At 40.5% G+C, this 14,916-nt stretch overlaps 1 protein-coding gene across 4 annotated transcripts in view; it reads left to right on the forward strand.

Annotated features, from left to right (window-relative positions):
* The first annotated feature begins 3,842 nt into the window (after positions 1 to 3,842).
* Positions 3,843 to 14,916, forward strand: part of ZDHHC14 (zDHHC palmitoyltransferase 14) — a 92,249-nt gene continuing 81,175 nt past the window's right edge. For 3 of the 4 annotated variants that reach the window (XM_079331618.1, XM_079331619.1, XM_079331621.1), the window contains exons 1-2: positions 3,843 to 3,963; positions 4,915 to 5,451. In XM_079331618.1, coding sequence (XP_079187744.1) covers positions 5,201 to 5,451 — 251 coding nt within the window. In that variant the 5' untranslated portion in view covers positions 3,843 to 3,963; positions 4,915 to 5,200. Of the gene's footprint in view, positions 3,964 to 4,132; positions 5,452 to 14,916 lie in introns of those variants that run through there. The other variant, XM_079331620.1, reaches the window with a different exon arrangement.

Here is a 14,916-nt window from a genome sequence, read left to right on the forward strand (position 1 = left end):
TTTTCTGGACCTGCTTAAGGTGAAAACGTTGTAGTAAAAAACCCTATATTTTTTATTCTTTAAAGACATTCTGATGTGCATTCTCACTCTCTGTTCCTGCCAACCCCTATGAAATGTTGTATTTCTAGTTTTAATAGCACATTTTTCAAGGAAATTAAGTATTTTCATAAAATAAATAGCTGCTAAGACTCTAAAATGATGGCAGGGAGAGGTAACTTCTGAAAAACAGCACAGAAACAGGAGGGAAATATTTGCTCAGAAAAACAGGAATATTGTAGAAAATTTAGGATTATTTGCTCTTAACATTCTAAACTGTATGTTGTACTATAAACTGTAGCAGCAAGTATGGAATGTGCAAGACACTGTCGGTGTCTTGCATCACCATGTTACTATTGCTACTTTGTTGGAATTTTTTCCTTTATTTTTCAAAATTAATTGTGAATGGTGTCTAAAATGTGCCTAGAAAGCATGTCCACAACAGTGCCTAACTTACTTTCCATCTGTAAGAATAGCAGGACTTTCAGTTCAATATTTGACACCTCAAGTATTTTAGATATTTGTTTATAAAGTCCCCTTATTTTGATTGGAAGCAAAAAGCAATTTGGCAGCATTGCATATATGGTGTACAGAGATCTTATGTCCAGAATGCTGCAGTTTGCTAGTTTGTGTTTATTCAACCATTTAATTGTTTTTCCTGATAGTCCTTCCAACACATTCAAGCAGATTCTGCCATGAAGCATGGTAACAGATATGCTGTATATGTAAAGGTGACGTGTCATCAGAGCAAATTAGCTTCCCTGTTGTTCCAAGACTTGCCCTTGTGACACCTCTACACTGTAGACAGGGTAAGAGAGGAATTATCAGCAGCAACAGCTTTTTTGATAGCATTTGCCTAACAGAAAGACAGTCTGTCTTGGTTTCTTTTAAGCTAGGTAACATTGCTGCATCATATTCATCTTTTGCAAGAGATCAGCCTGAGTCACAACTATGAAATCAGAAGAGTACATGCTACAACGCATGGACCGGCAAAGTTTTATGGAAGGAGAATATTTGTCCAAAAATCCTGCTTGTAAGATTTCGACTATTTGGTGTCTCAAACCAATTTTCATTAATGTGAATAATCAATAAATCCTTTGAGGAATAATGTTGAATCATGTGAAATATTACTATATTTAGTGCTTTTTGTAGGGGAGATTTCAAATAGTTTTGAAAGAAAACTTCAAAGAGGTATTGATATAAAAGATATGATTAATACTTTAAATTCCAATGCAATACTAGTACTGATTAGGGACTAAAATAGGCAATCATGAAAAGTACAACGTGTAGGACTGGATGATCCTGGTAGAATAAAAATAGATTCACTATTGAAAATAAAAGTGTGTTTGTTTTCAGAGTTTGACATTTAGAATTATTTTTCCCAGTACTCCTCAAATTCCTTTATGTATTTCTCTCAGTTAATATGCCTGAGATTCACTTCTCAACTGTGACGTCTTAAAACCAAGGAAAAACTGTGGCATGCGACAGCAGCTTGAATGAGGTGCTGGTATTGTTTACAAGTGTTTCTGAAATTAGTCTGAGTGCTACCTGTGAAGATAAGCCAACAAAGACATTTTTGCATAAACCATTTGCTCTATTTGTGAATGTCTAAAATATTCCGTAATCTCAGGAAAGAACAGTGCCATTTGACATGATACAGTCATTAACATTGTCAAAGCACTGAAGACAGAGCTCCAGCAATATGATAATAGAAACCTGATGAAGACTAAAAATGCTTGTCAGTGAACCGAAAAGAATCTGTCAGCAGCCTTCTGAATACATAGGTGCTGTATTCATTAAGAAAGAAAGAAAAGTTATTAGCTGTTTATAAAGACCATTTTAATGAATAAAAAATGCTGTGATATCTAAGTTATGAGATTGCAGGCAAACTGTTGACAACAGGCACTATATGAGGAGGAGGAGATGGGAAGGAATAATGTAGCAGCATCTATTACGTGTGTGGAAAAAGGATGCCAATGCATTTTCATGAGAGATGATATCAGAAACTATTTTTACATCCTGCTGCCAAAGGATTTCTTCTTTACACCTTGCAGAGGGAGACACCCCCCCCCCCCCCCCATATTTTTTCCATGTGTCATTAACATTGCGAATATTATTTCTGTGTATCAATAAAATGGATTGTGGAATCACCAGAAGAGTCTGTCAGGCTACTCTGTGTAATTTGGTTACCAAAGTAATTAATTTCCTCCAAGGAAGGGGAAGTTATCCAGTGCTGGTCAGTCTATTCCATGGTCCCTTTGTTATCAGGCACTGTTTATGGATAAAGAATTTGCTTATTGTATTAAAGGGATAAATATTCAATTTCAAAATTCAAAATGAAATTATGGAAACAGAAAACACATTGCCTGAGAACTCAGCTGCATCCTTACATGTTTTTGCTGTCTCTCCTAGGACAACAATCAGCCATGAGAGATGCAGGCAATTGCAATGAACTTTTTTTCCTCAGCTTTTTACAAAAGTTTGCTCAGTTTGCTTTTGGCTTTTCTGAACTGTATTGATTCCTACCGTGTATCCCAAAATAGTCCATTCTATAGCTTACACAACTCTGCTAGTAAATTGCAAACTGCAAAAGACGAATCAAAATGAAACTTTGTTTCACAGAAGGGCTGATTGCACATTGGAATGGACTGCCCACTGAGGTGGTGGAGTCACAATCCCTAGAAATGTTTTTCAGGTAAGACATGATGTGGCACTTAGTGCCCTAGTCTAGTTAACAATCCCAAAGGTCTTCTCCAACCTAGGTGACTCTGATCCCAGCTGCACAATGGAGCATGTGGATGCGGCCGGTGCAGGGAAGCATCGGCATTCACGAGAAGCAGGGACAGCCGCGCCTGGCCCAGCACTTCGGGCAGGTGGGACAGGAGCCACTCCTCAGTTATGCCGGGTCACCCGGAACGCGGCGGGGCCGCGGGGCTCCCGACGAGACGGATCGGGGGTTCCAGCGCCCGCCTTCCGGCCTGACAGAAGGACTGAGACTAACGCAATCCTCCGCCTGCGGGAAGGGCACGTAAGGCTGCCCGGGAAAAAGCGGGGCGACGGATTCGGGGCACGCCCGGGCCAGGCCAAGCCACGCCAGGGCAGAGTCTCCGCCCTCCGAGAGCCGCCGCGGCAGCCCAGCCCAGCCCGGCCCGGCCCCGCCCCGCTAGGACTGCTCAGAAGGAATGCTGGGGCTTGTAGTCCAGAGCGACACCGTCCCGCCTCCGGCTGCAAAACTACAACTGAGCGAAACTACAACTCCCGGCGGGCGGAGGGGCGTGTCTCGAGCGCCGTGTCCGAACCCGCACGGGGCGGGCGCCGGTCCCGCTAGGTCGGGCCGCGCGGGCGGGGCTTCTCCGTGCCCATCGTTCGCTAAGGGGACTCGCCCGCCCTCGGCCGGCAGCGGGAGCGGGGCAGGAGGCGGCTGCCGCCCGGGGCTGGCGGCACTCACCGCTCGCGGCTCAGCGGAGCGTGGGTCGGGGGCGGCTCGGCTGAGCGGGAGGCGGCGGCAGCGGGAGCGGGGCTCCAGGCGGACACCCGCTGTCCGGCTCGCTGCCCTGCGCTCCCAGCCCGGCCAGCGGGCGGCTGCCTGCGGGGAGGTGGCGATGGAGAAGAGTTAGTGCAGTGACCGCGCTCCAGCGGCCGGGGAGAGGGCCGGGTCGGGCCGGCTGGTGCGTGGGACCTGCTGCCCTGTCGCCGAGGAGCGGCTGAGTGACCGGCCGGCCGAGGGCGGCGGAGGGTGCGCGCCTGTGTGGTCCCGTCCCCCGCCGGCTCCTCCCGCGGGCGGGCGGGCGGCCGGCGCTGCGGTGGTTACCGCCTTCCCCTGAAAATGACGAGGTGGTGGCAGCTGCTGCTTCGGGGTCTGGCTGCCGGGGGGAAGCCTGGATAGAGGCTCGTAAAGAAGGGTGAAGAGAAAGTCGCCGCTCTCTGGTTCGCGAAGGGGGAAGCCGGGCGTTTTTCTCACCTTGCTGCGGGGCCGGAGCACAGCGAAGCCAGGGACGCCGGCTGCGAGCCGCTCCTGTGCGCCGGGGGAGGGGGCGGGATGCGGGGGGGGACCCGGCACCGCCGCGGGCCGTGGGCGAGAGCCTGCGGCGGGGCGGGGTGCGAGCGGCCGCGGCGGCGCTGAGCCGGACGGCGACGATGGTGCGGGGAGGGAGAAGTCCTGGCAGAGATCTAGCGGCGGCGAAGCCTCCCTGTCCCCTGCCTCCCAACCTCCCTCCCGCGGGGCCGAGGCGCTGGGGAGCATGAGGCGGCGGCGGGGACCTGTTGTGTAGGGGGAGGCGCGGCAGGGAGGATGAGGAGGACCTGCTCCCGAGGCGCTGCTGTCTGTAGGCGGCCGGCCGTGCCCCGGGCTCGGGAGAGTCCCTTCCTGTGGAGTGGTGACAGGGAAGCCCTGCGCCCCTAGGTCTGCGCGGAGCGGCGGCCGCTTCCCGCTGGACTGCGGCTTCAGGAAGAGGAGAGCTTCAAGTGTTCTTCGGAAGCTGGAGTTGCAGCCTGGTTCCTTACTTGCCTTTTTTTTTTTTTTTTTTTTTTTTCTTTTTTCTTTTTTTTTCTTTTTTTTTGTTCTCCCCTCCCCCTTAATGATTTGTTTCGCGTGTCTCTCGAGGGAACGTCTTAGGAATGGTCATTTTTAGCAGTGGAATCTGCTGCGCAAAGGAGGATTATAACAAATCTCTATGAATGATAGACTCGATTGCTAAACCTTGCCTTGACCAACCTTCTGACCCTCGGAGAAAACTCTCAGGGTGTGCGTGGGAAGGAAAAAGCCTTCCCATTTGAAAATAAACTTGATAAAAAAAGACTGATTTTTTTTTTTTTTTGAGAGCCTAACTGATTTATAATTACTTTTTTTTTTTTCTTTTTGTCCTGTTTTGTGATAAGTTGTTTTTAAAAGGATTGTCCTACGTGGTTGTTTTGTAACTGGTGGAGGAAGGAAGGAAGGATCCCTCTCAAGCGTTTCTGATATGACAGCTTTGGTTTCTGAAGAGTTAAGTGGTGTTTGCATGATACACCTATTGCTAGTCTGGTAGCAGACTTTTCATCGTTTTATTTGCTTTTTTTATTAACTGGGGCTGGTGGAGAGGGCTCTGTTGGCCAGAAGAATATTTGCACATATATATTTGTATACATTTTTGGTGGGGTTCTCCCCACATTTTACTCTTTCTTGATGACTCCTGGCGGTGGTAGTGGGCCCATGAAAGACTGTGAATACAGTCAGATCAGCACACACAGCTCTTCGTCTCCCATGGAGTCTCCCCATAAGAAAAAGAAATCAGTTCCCAAGAGAAAATGGGAGGTTTTTCCTGGAAGAAACAAATTCTTCTGCAATGGGAGGATCATGATGGCTCGACAGACTGGAGTCTTCTACCTGACTCTTGTTCTCATCTTGGTCACCAGTGGACTCTTCTTTGCATTTGAGTAAGTGACTTTAGAGTCTTCGTATATTCCTTCTCCTCCTCTAGTTATTTATTTTCTGGCTCAAAACAAAATTAACATTTTTGTTTAGGAGAGAATGCTGACTGAATTGCACTAATATTGATCTATATAATTGAAAATATGATCTTATAAGGTGCTGAAGGGTGCACAATACAGTTTGGGTTGTTATACTCAGTGGAAAACTAATGGGAATCAAGGTTGAAGTTGCTTTTATACCACGGGTTTCCAGCTCTTGCTGGTATTGAAACAGGAATGTAAAACAGCAGGTTTGGGATGACCAGGAAATGATGAAGCTCCTTGTCTGTCAATTACTCTGAGAATCAAAACTGGCACATGCAAAAATACTGACACTTTGTTACAGAACTGAATGCAAGAAAATGCCGTATTTCTGTTAGTTTATGAGTCAGGCATGTTTTTGTGGGCTTTTTTGACATTATTTTAATAACTTGTAGATGAGAATTCAAAGTGAGGTAAAAAAAAGAGCTGTACAATTTTGCATGTACCTAGCTTTCCACCACTAGGTAACAGCGTTACTTTCTCTTTGTGATAACTTCCGTGTGAGTTTAGTCTTAGTTTAAGCTGCATTTGCTTTGGAGGTTTGGACTGTGTCTTTTTAAAGTAAGCTTCTGGCATCCTTTTTCTCTGTAGCTCTGGAGTCCTCTTCATCTATATAAAGTGAACAGACAGTGACAGCAAATCAAATATACTGATTTTTGCTCTTATGTTGTAGTAGTTAAATGAACTACTGGCAGTAAAGAATTAGGCACTTGATGTCAGCAATATAGTGTAACTTTTACTTGCTTACCTTTATTTAGGAACCAAGTACAAAGAAGTTTACTGCTAAAAACATTTCCTATAAGAATAATTGAATTATCTTGAAGGGTTAGTGCTTCTTTACCTGATTTAAATTATTGTAGTTTGACTTGTGGCATGAAAATATCTTCAAAAAATTTTTTTTTTCATTAAGAATTATTATTTATAACTAAGATTCAATGCTGCCTCCAGAAATTGTTTGCTAAGCAGTACAGTTGAAAGCCAAGGGTCATTCATTACTTGATGTCTTCAAGCAAGAAGATAGGGACATTAACATAAATCCTAAATTGTACCTGTTAAATGCAGATTATCTTAATAGTGGTAGCAGTAAAGAAGGTAAAAATGCTCAGCAGGTAACCAGTGGCTATGTGTGTATGTGGGCTCAGTAGATGAATTGTCATTAGTGGGCTCCAGGTTAATTCAGAGGAGTTTATTAAATGTAAATCTTCTGCAGACATTATGAAGCTGCTTGAGTATCATTTGAGTTGTTGAAATAACACAGACAATGATGGTATCTACACTGCAAGTGTGTTTACTTTCCTGGTTTTAAACGGGTATTAAAGGTGTAACCTGATAATATTGCATTAGGACTGGGTGCTACTCTATTCTGTTTGCCATGCTTAAGCTTTTGGAAAGCTTTTCTATGTGGGCTGACACTTCTGGCTGCAGTCTCATCACCTTGAGCTCTGAAGCCCGCTGGACTTCCTGCAGATACCAGAATGTAAATGTAGGATAGAAAGTATAATGTTTTATAATCAGGATTGTAAAAATGATTTATTAAGCCTCCATTTGCAATTTATTTATATGTTTTAATCTTTCAGATTTGTATGAATGATTTGTATGATTTATATGTTTTGATCTTTCAGAGATAAATTTTCTTTGCAACTGCATGATTCAGAGCTGCTATAGCAGGATGAGCTGCTAGCTATTCATCACCTTCTGATTTTATCACTACTGTGAGCTACATGCTCTACCAGAGTTGAATTCTGCAACTTCCATCGTTTTTGAGAATATTTGCAGTGTAACCATATGTGATTGACAAGATTTTTAGTCAAGGATTTTCATACATGATTGGTACTTATTCTTACTGGCAGTCTTGAAGCAGGGAGGAATCTTGGGCTTTATATAATAGAACTGTGTAAATTCTCTGTGTGTACTGGTCCTGAGTCATTCTTGTATCACTTGCACTCTCCTAAGGAAAATCAAAGTAGAGGGTGGCAATGGCATTCCATTTTTATAATGATAAGTTAGATTTTGGTCTTTAGAAAGCACTTGCATTTAGAAATTATTACTCATCCTCTGAAGGCTAATTAAAACCCAAATCTAAAACCTGTGAGAATGGTGTTTAGTATGTCTGTGATGGCTAAACTGCAGAGGATTGTTAGTGTTATGAAAAGAGGAGAGTCTCTCATTGAAGAGAGTTACTTTCAGGCAGTTTCTATTTCTGTCTGTTCCTAGTAGTGTGAAGTTACTATTTATTGATCAGTGATAACATTCTCAGTGTTAAGTGTTGCTGCCATTGTTAGTTGATTTGATTATGGTGTTCCTCATAAACCAGCCATTTATTGAATATGACAGGAATGTCTTTCAATCCTTTGTGTACCTGTGGAGCAAAGTGGTATTTAAATGAATGTGTGCCGTGTGTGTCTGTAAGGTCAAGCTGCCATGGAAGAGGAAGGTACCCTGTATGTTCTTGGAAATGTTTGTTCTTTCTTGCTGCAGTGGAAGTAAATTACTTTGTTGCCTTTGGTTTTGCAAACTTAAAAGAGGATACTCATGGTTCAAATCATTCCCTGGCTACGGGCTGGGAAGGGGGGGAAGTCGGAAAGATTACTTTGACAGCTAATTCCTTGCAAAGTGTCATGCTAACATAAACACTCGTACTTTATACTTCAGCTTCGTTTGTTCCTTCAGTGTGATTCCCCTCCCTTCTATTTTACTCTTGACATCCATACAGGCAGAGCTGTATCTCATGTGCTTTGGAATACTCTCCAGGGAAGAAATGCATATCTCAGAGTCAACAAATCCTGTGCCTCCAAAAGCAAACGTGTGTCGTGCATCTTGACCTGTACAGCTTTTGACATTGACTCATGCCTTTGTAATCTTTGTTTCTTTATATTTTTGCTTTTGTGCTTTTTTTCCTGCCTACTTTCTGAAAGCTCCTGCTTTCAACTGGTTTTATTCCTTTCTCTCTGTTGACTTTTCTCTCTCACCTCCTCGAAGTGCATCACCACTTCTTCCTTTTATCATTTCACTGTTCTTTTTCATTTTCAAAGAGATAAGCTAGAATTTGCTTAAAAGGAAATTGACAAACTATGAGTTTTCAAGCTGGTAAAATATTTATAAGTCCTGCTTCTCTCCCTTTCCAAAGGAAGAGAATGCAAATAACAAACAGTTTTATTTCTGTAACTTGTTTATTAAATGTAACATGAATGATTGCTAGCACTTTAGGTTTCTTAGAGGGATGCTGTGATGAGTTGTTCTGAAAAGCTATGCCTATTTTAAATTGCTCAAGATGAGACACCACAAATTATTGAATTTGTCTTTGAAATTTGGGTATGTTACTTTACCATAAAAGTTTTGTCTAACCCTAACCTTGAGTTATTTAGCTGTTTTTTCTTTTTTTCTTGTAAAATTTGCCTTATGTTGCATTTTGATTTTTTTCCTTTGCCTTGCACCTGTACACAGACATGTATATTTTCCCAAACTATTTAGCACCTATTAATGACATTAGCTGTGTTTAAAGCTTAGAAAACAAATTCCTTTCCGCAGAGCAAAGATAGCATCTGTAACTGAAGGGCAGATCTGTTGTGTGTAGCCAGTTTGACCATTGTATTTACATGTATGTCAAGTCCTTTATTTGTCAGTAGAGGTAGAACTAACATACTTCATACTTACTGCACTCAGCTAGGTATACATACTCAAAAGAAGTAAGAGCCCTTTATGTTCATGATTGTTTGGAGTCCTGTTTCTGTAGATTACAGGAAAGCAAAATGGAGGCTGGATGACATAAATAGCACAGTAGGATTTGTGAAACAAGCATATTGTTGTTAAATGACAAGTCTTTTGTGGATGCACAAGATCACAAGTTCCAGAGCGGTGGCTGACAACCTGGGCTATGTTGCTACTGTGAGTTGCCTCTGGGTGCTCCCTGTTCCTCTTGGGCCTCACTGGGCAGGTAGCAGGAAGGAACATGTCTGCACCTGAGCTGCTTCAGCTCAGGCAGGCAAATTAAACTTTCCATAAAAACATGGGTTTAAGTGAAGATGCCGGCTGAACTGAATTGACTCAAGCACAGTCATGTTTCCTTCTGTCATCTTATTTGCAGGGTGAGTGGCTCTGGAAGAAGGTTGAAGCAGATGGTAGGATGCTAGAAGGGCTGAAGCAGTGCAGCTTTTTTTTTCTCTGTAAATGTGAATCAGAGCCCTATCACTTCTGATGCCATTTGATGCTTGCACTGATTCAGCAAGCTGGAGGGTGTTTTAGTTTGTTTTGAGCTAACTTACACCTGATTTTTTATTAATTTTTTTTTTTTTGTGAGCATGTGTGTAATTGCATTTTCTTGCAAAAGATATATGCTGGGAAATTATTTAAACTGAGGCTGTTTATGTGTATATGTGTATAAACCATTGATTCCCATGCACTCGCAGTTGCTGGCAGCCTGCTCCATGCCTCCCACTTTGAAAACCAGTGTGACTGGAGGACATTCATGAGTCACACTTTCTGATGCTGTGTGTGGATTGTTCAATATTGAACTTTGTGGTGAAGTGGTGTAACTTGCTGCTCACTGCGACAAACCTCTGTGTGTAAACACTGATGTCAGTAAACTGAGCATTTGCACTGTGGTATCAACAACCCTTCTCATCTTATGGCAAGTGTTTTCTCCTCTTGCAAGAGGTGGTCTCTTAGCATGAAGCTGTGTGCCAAGTAGGTGGAATGTTCATCTAATAACCTTCTTTATCTTTGTTCTCTGCTCTTAAGACAAATAAGTTACTTGTGTCTCTTGACCACCATGTCCTTAAACTCTGAGTTCCTTAGAAGAAAATGCTACCAATCTGCCCTCAATCCAACTGTTAAAGGCTGCTCTAAGCTTATAGGGCATTTCCTGTTGAAGATGTAAAAATGGATTTTAAAGCAAAAATCATAGTGTATCAACTAAATTATTCTATGAGAGAACTGCATTCTTTTTTACATGAAGGCAGTTACATGCCTAATTATGCATGGTGACATAAGTGAGTGCAGTGTTCAGTTTTCTTTGTTGCTTTTTTTTTAAAACCTGTCATTAATATTAAACCAGAAGAATATTTCTGTTCCTTATTTTGTCATATTACACATCTCTGATAATTTATTAAAAAATACATGGAATACAGTAAGTCTAATCTTTAGGGTTTACACTTTGTATTGAGCAAGTGATACTGTCAATTTCTAATGGGCCATATGCATTCCAAGAAGAATGTTTATTCTTTGCACTTAATTACCCTGAAAATGTTAACTGTCAATCTCCCATTTACTAAGTATATCTAATACTTTTCTCTTCATAAGGACTTTTCTTCATTACAAAAGAGTTTGCCTAATCTCCTAAATTTCTTAATCTGAGCAAGTATGTCTGCTGAAGTTTCTCCCTGGCCAAAAGAGAGTAATTTTGTTCTATCATATCTCAAAAGTAGCATGTCACTGAGCAGATATGTCGGTATAAACTTGTAAAGCTGCTTTGAATTAATTGTATGATATAAATTGAAATCCTTCTGCCCAGAAATTAACAAATGGCATTTGATATTAGGTCATACACTTCTTTTCTTTCAAGGCTGGATCTATTTACATGGAAATGGACAATGACTAAATACTTAATTTTTCAGAGTAAAATTCTGTGGGAATAACAGAAGGGAGGGTAACCTCTCATGTTCTTAGAAGTCATGTCTTCTTTATTTCCCCTGAAAATGCAGAAACTTTAAATGGTTTTATAACACTAACCTGCTTTCTAAAACAGCTGTTTAACAACTTTTTTTCTTTCTTTATGAGGGTGTTTGGTTTGTTGGTTTTGGTGGTTTTGTTTTGTTTTGACTGGAGATTTTTTTTTTTTTTATTCAGCTTAGTTGATGGCATTTAAAAATTTTTCTACTCGTATATCCCCCTTTTTGTTGTGGAGGTGCAGGGAAATGAAAATAGAGACTGTACTGGCATAATGGGATATCAATTTCTGGGATATTAGCTTCTCAGATACTATATAATTTAGGGACCTTGAGGAAATCATTATGTAGCTTTGGATCATCAATTCACATGCATCTTCAGAGTGAAATGTGAGCATTAGCCATCAGCTTTGCCTGACCAAACCCTTGGGAAGTTCAATCACTGCTTCACTGGTGGGTGATTTCTAGGCTCACTGGAAGTGTTGTAGATAGGTGTAAATCCTTACCTGGAATATTTTTTAGTCATTCCAGAGGAGGTGGAAAAAGGTAATTTTTTATAGTTTAGTTATTCTTACATACACACACACACGTGTGTGTGTGTGTATGTATATATGTTTGTATATATGTATCTTCAAGTGTGTACAAATGCTTCTGTACATCTTCAATCTCCAGAGTACAAGTTTTATCTTGTAATCTTGTGATGGTTGTTTGATAAAATCTATCTTAATTTATCACTCAAAAGTTTGAGGTTTATATTGTTGATATCTGCATATTATGCCTGTTTTATTTTGTCCTTCCCTGAGTAGGTGCTGTTGTCCCTTTGTCTGAATGAATGTATGTTAAAGGTATAAGATGTATCTTTTGGAGACTAGTCTAGTCATGTTTAATCAATTTACACTCATGACATCTCTGTCTGTTCTTGGAAGACTGGTACTGTGATGTGGCTATCTAGAAGTCTTCTCATATCAATTCTGCAGAAATTTTCATTTGTGTTTTAAAGGAAAGATGGTCTTTTTCAGGTGTTTTCCCATAGTTTCTCAGGAATCATGTTACATGTTTAGGTTCATATAAAGTATTCTTTTCGTTCATGTTGAAAATTGGACTAATTATGCAAAAAATACCTTTGCTACATGATTTAATTTCTGTCATAGATGTCACATTTCATTATTATTTTGTAAATGGCATTTCATACAAAACAAAATATCTCAGTGGATCTGGGTGACAAAGAAATTATCTTGTGGGTGTGGGTGGGGGGAGGGCTGGCAAAATACTGTATTAAAAATGTGTGGTTTTTTGTAGATTTTAACACCTAGGTTTTACTTTCTGTGTAGTTAAAAATCCCAGCAAAATAAAGTTTCTAATGGAAATGGTCTCTCCATTCTAGGGCAGCGTTGAACTGTTGACTGTAGCACTCAAACATGAATTAATTAATGAGAAAGTGAAAATTGCTGCAGAAGAGGAGAAATCTGAGAATGCTTTTAACTTTCTAAGCTGCATGCTTGTTTCAAAATGGCACAGTCAAAAAACATCATAACAGTAGGTTAAAATTCTGGAAAGTTTTGATAAATTGCTTAAAAAGTTGAGCAGCATTAGCTAGAAAATTTTTCTTATCCTAACAGGTGATTCTTGCAAGTGAGACTGCAGTAGCTGATGATGACTTCAGGTCCAGACTGCCAATAAAGGTTTGCACATAGCAGTGCAGTTCATCTTTCATTTGATAAAGCTGATGGAGAAAGGGGAGAAATCCCCTGAGATAAGCTGGAACTACCAAAAGTTTATTAAACTTCATATAATTGCAGCCCATTTTATTTTCAGAACTTAATACAAAACTGTAAAGTGGATAAATTTTTTACAAATCAGAGAAAGAGATGAATTGAGAAATCAAGATGAAGCCTATATGTAATAGTCCCAAATAAAATTCTGTTTATATTTCTCGTGTTGCAGAAGTGCTAGATGGTACTAACATAAAACATACTTATGGAAGGATGCTGAAGTTGTTTTGAAGTTTCAATTTTGGGCAGCACACGCCTTGTCCCCTACTCTGTTGTTTCTGTTCATATTTGAGCTCCTGCTCATACTGCACTGAATAGGCAGAGGGGGTTTTCTGCAGTGTGCATCAGTGGAGCTCTTATCCAGATGGATCTTCAACTCAACTACTTCAACTTCTAAGTTGACAGTGTGCTGTATGATTATATATAATTATACAATTCTATGTATGTTCACTTATATTTCATCAGTGTCCATAGGGTTTATTCACATTATTGTGGCATGGTGCCTAATGAGATATTACATAATGAGCTTGGCTAATGAGATCATAGCTGGTTTTGTTTTTCCAACCTTGCTCTCCCCTGAAGTTGCTTACTGCAGTAGATACTGGCAGTGTGCATTTGTTGCAGTAAATATGCAGTTAGTTCAACTGTTTCTATAAATTTTACTCTTATTTTAAAAATCTAATTATGAAACAAATCAAATAGAATACTGAAAATCAAATTGAAAACAGAGAGTCTGAACTCAGAAGCTGATGTACATAAAATCTGAAGTTTGTGAATTTTGTGTTACAGTTTAAATGCAAGATAACATTTTTACACTATCTGTGTTGAATGAATCCATGAAATTAGTTTGAAAGCTTTAGTATACATTTCTTGTGCATATGATCAATATATATCAGCCCCTAAGAGCAAGGGACAGATATATTAGAATTTGTTAGTATTCTAACATAAATATTCGGCATAATATTGCAAATTATGGATGTCGGTAAAAAACATGGTCAGGAATAGGAAGCTGCTTCTTCCGACCACCTTGCAAAAGGAGTATCAATACAAAATTTCTCTGATTTTGATAAATTTTGTATCCCCTGTTTTCTGAACTGTGTATCACTGTCTGTATATCAGGGACTTGCATGTCCATTACACTTGTGAGACACTCGCTGGTTACGAGTGCCATGATTTTGGGCAGAGAAGCAAGTGTCAGACCAGCCTGTACTTAAATTTTGCTGGCCTGCTTATTTATGCACATGGTGTTTTCATGGCACATCTATGCATGTTCCTCAATAAACACTTTTACTAGCAAAAAGGACTTTCTAGTGTTCATTTAATATATGGAAGAGTTATAATTGTTCCTTATTTGGAACTGCAAAGAGAAGTTAAAAGTATTATGAAGCAAAGTAAAAGCTAGAACAGCTGTGAATTGTCTCTCATCAGCATTGTAACTCACTAATAAAGTTGCTTCTTGTGAGTGTGGTTTCCTTAGAGATGAACCTCATAACGCTTCTATATGAGAAAAAAATACAATATTTAAGATACTTTTATTAATTAACATGATTTGGACTCTTACCAGGGCTGAGAGGCACTGGGTGTGGGAACAGCAAATAAACTCTATCATTAGTTAGGGTAAATGGGTTCATGAACTGTGCTGCATGGTGTGATATCGAAGATTGGAGTGCACTGTTAAAAGGGCATATTCACTTCTGATTTGCTTCACTGCATTAGTTTGGAGAAGAGAAAGCTCATGGGGAAATCCTATTTAGTAAGTACTGGTCTGGGGAGAGGGAATGGAAAAAGAGAGCTTTGGACCCTTCTCGGTTGTGTTCAATGATAAGGCACAAAAATTACACTTAAAACAGAAGAAAAAAGGCTGGGGAGTTTGGGTTGTTTTGTTTTGTTCTTGTTTTGAGAGTTTTTTGTTTGGTTTTGGTTTTTTTTGTGTGGGTTTTTTTGTTTTTTGTTTT

Source organism: Erithacus rubecula (assembly GCF_903797595.1).
Source record: "Erithacus rubecula genome assembly, chromosome: 2".
In the NCBI taxonomy this organism is placed as follows: Eukaryota; Metazoa; Chordata; class Aves; order Passeriformes; family Muscicapidae; genus Erithacus; species Erithacus rubecula.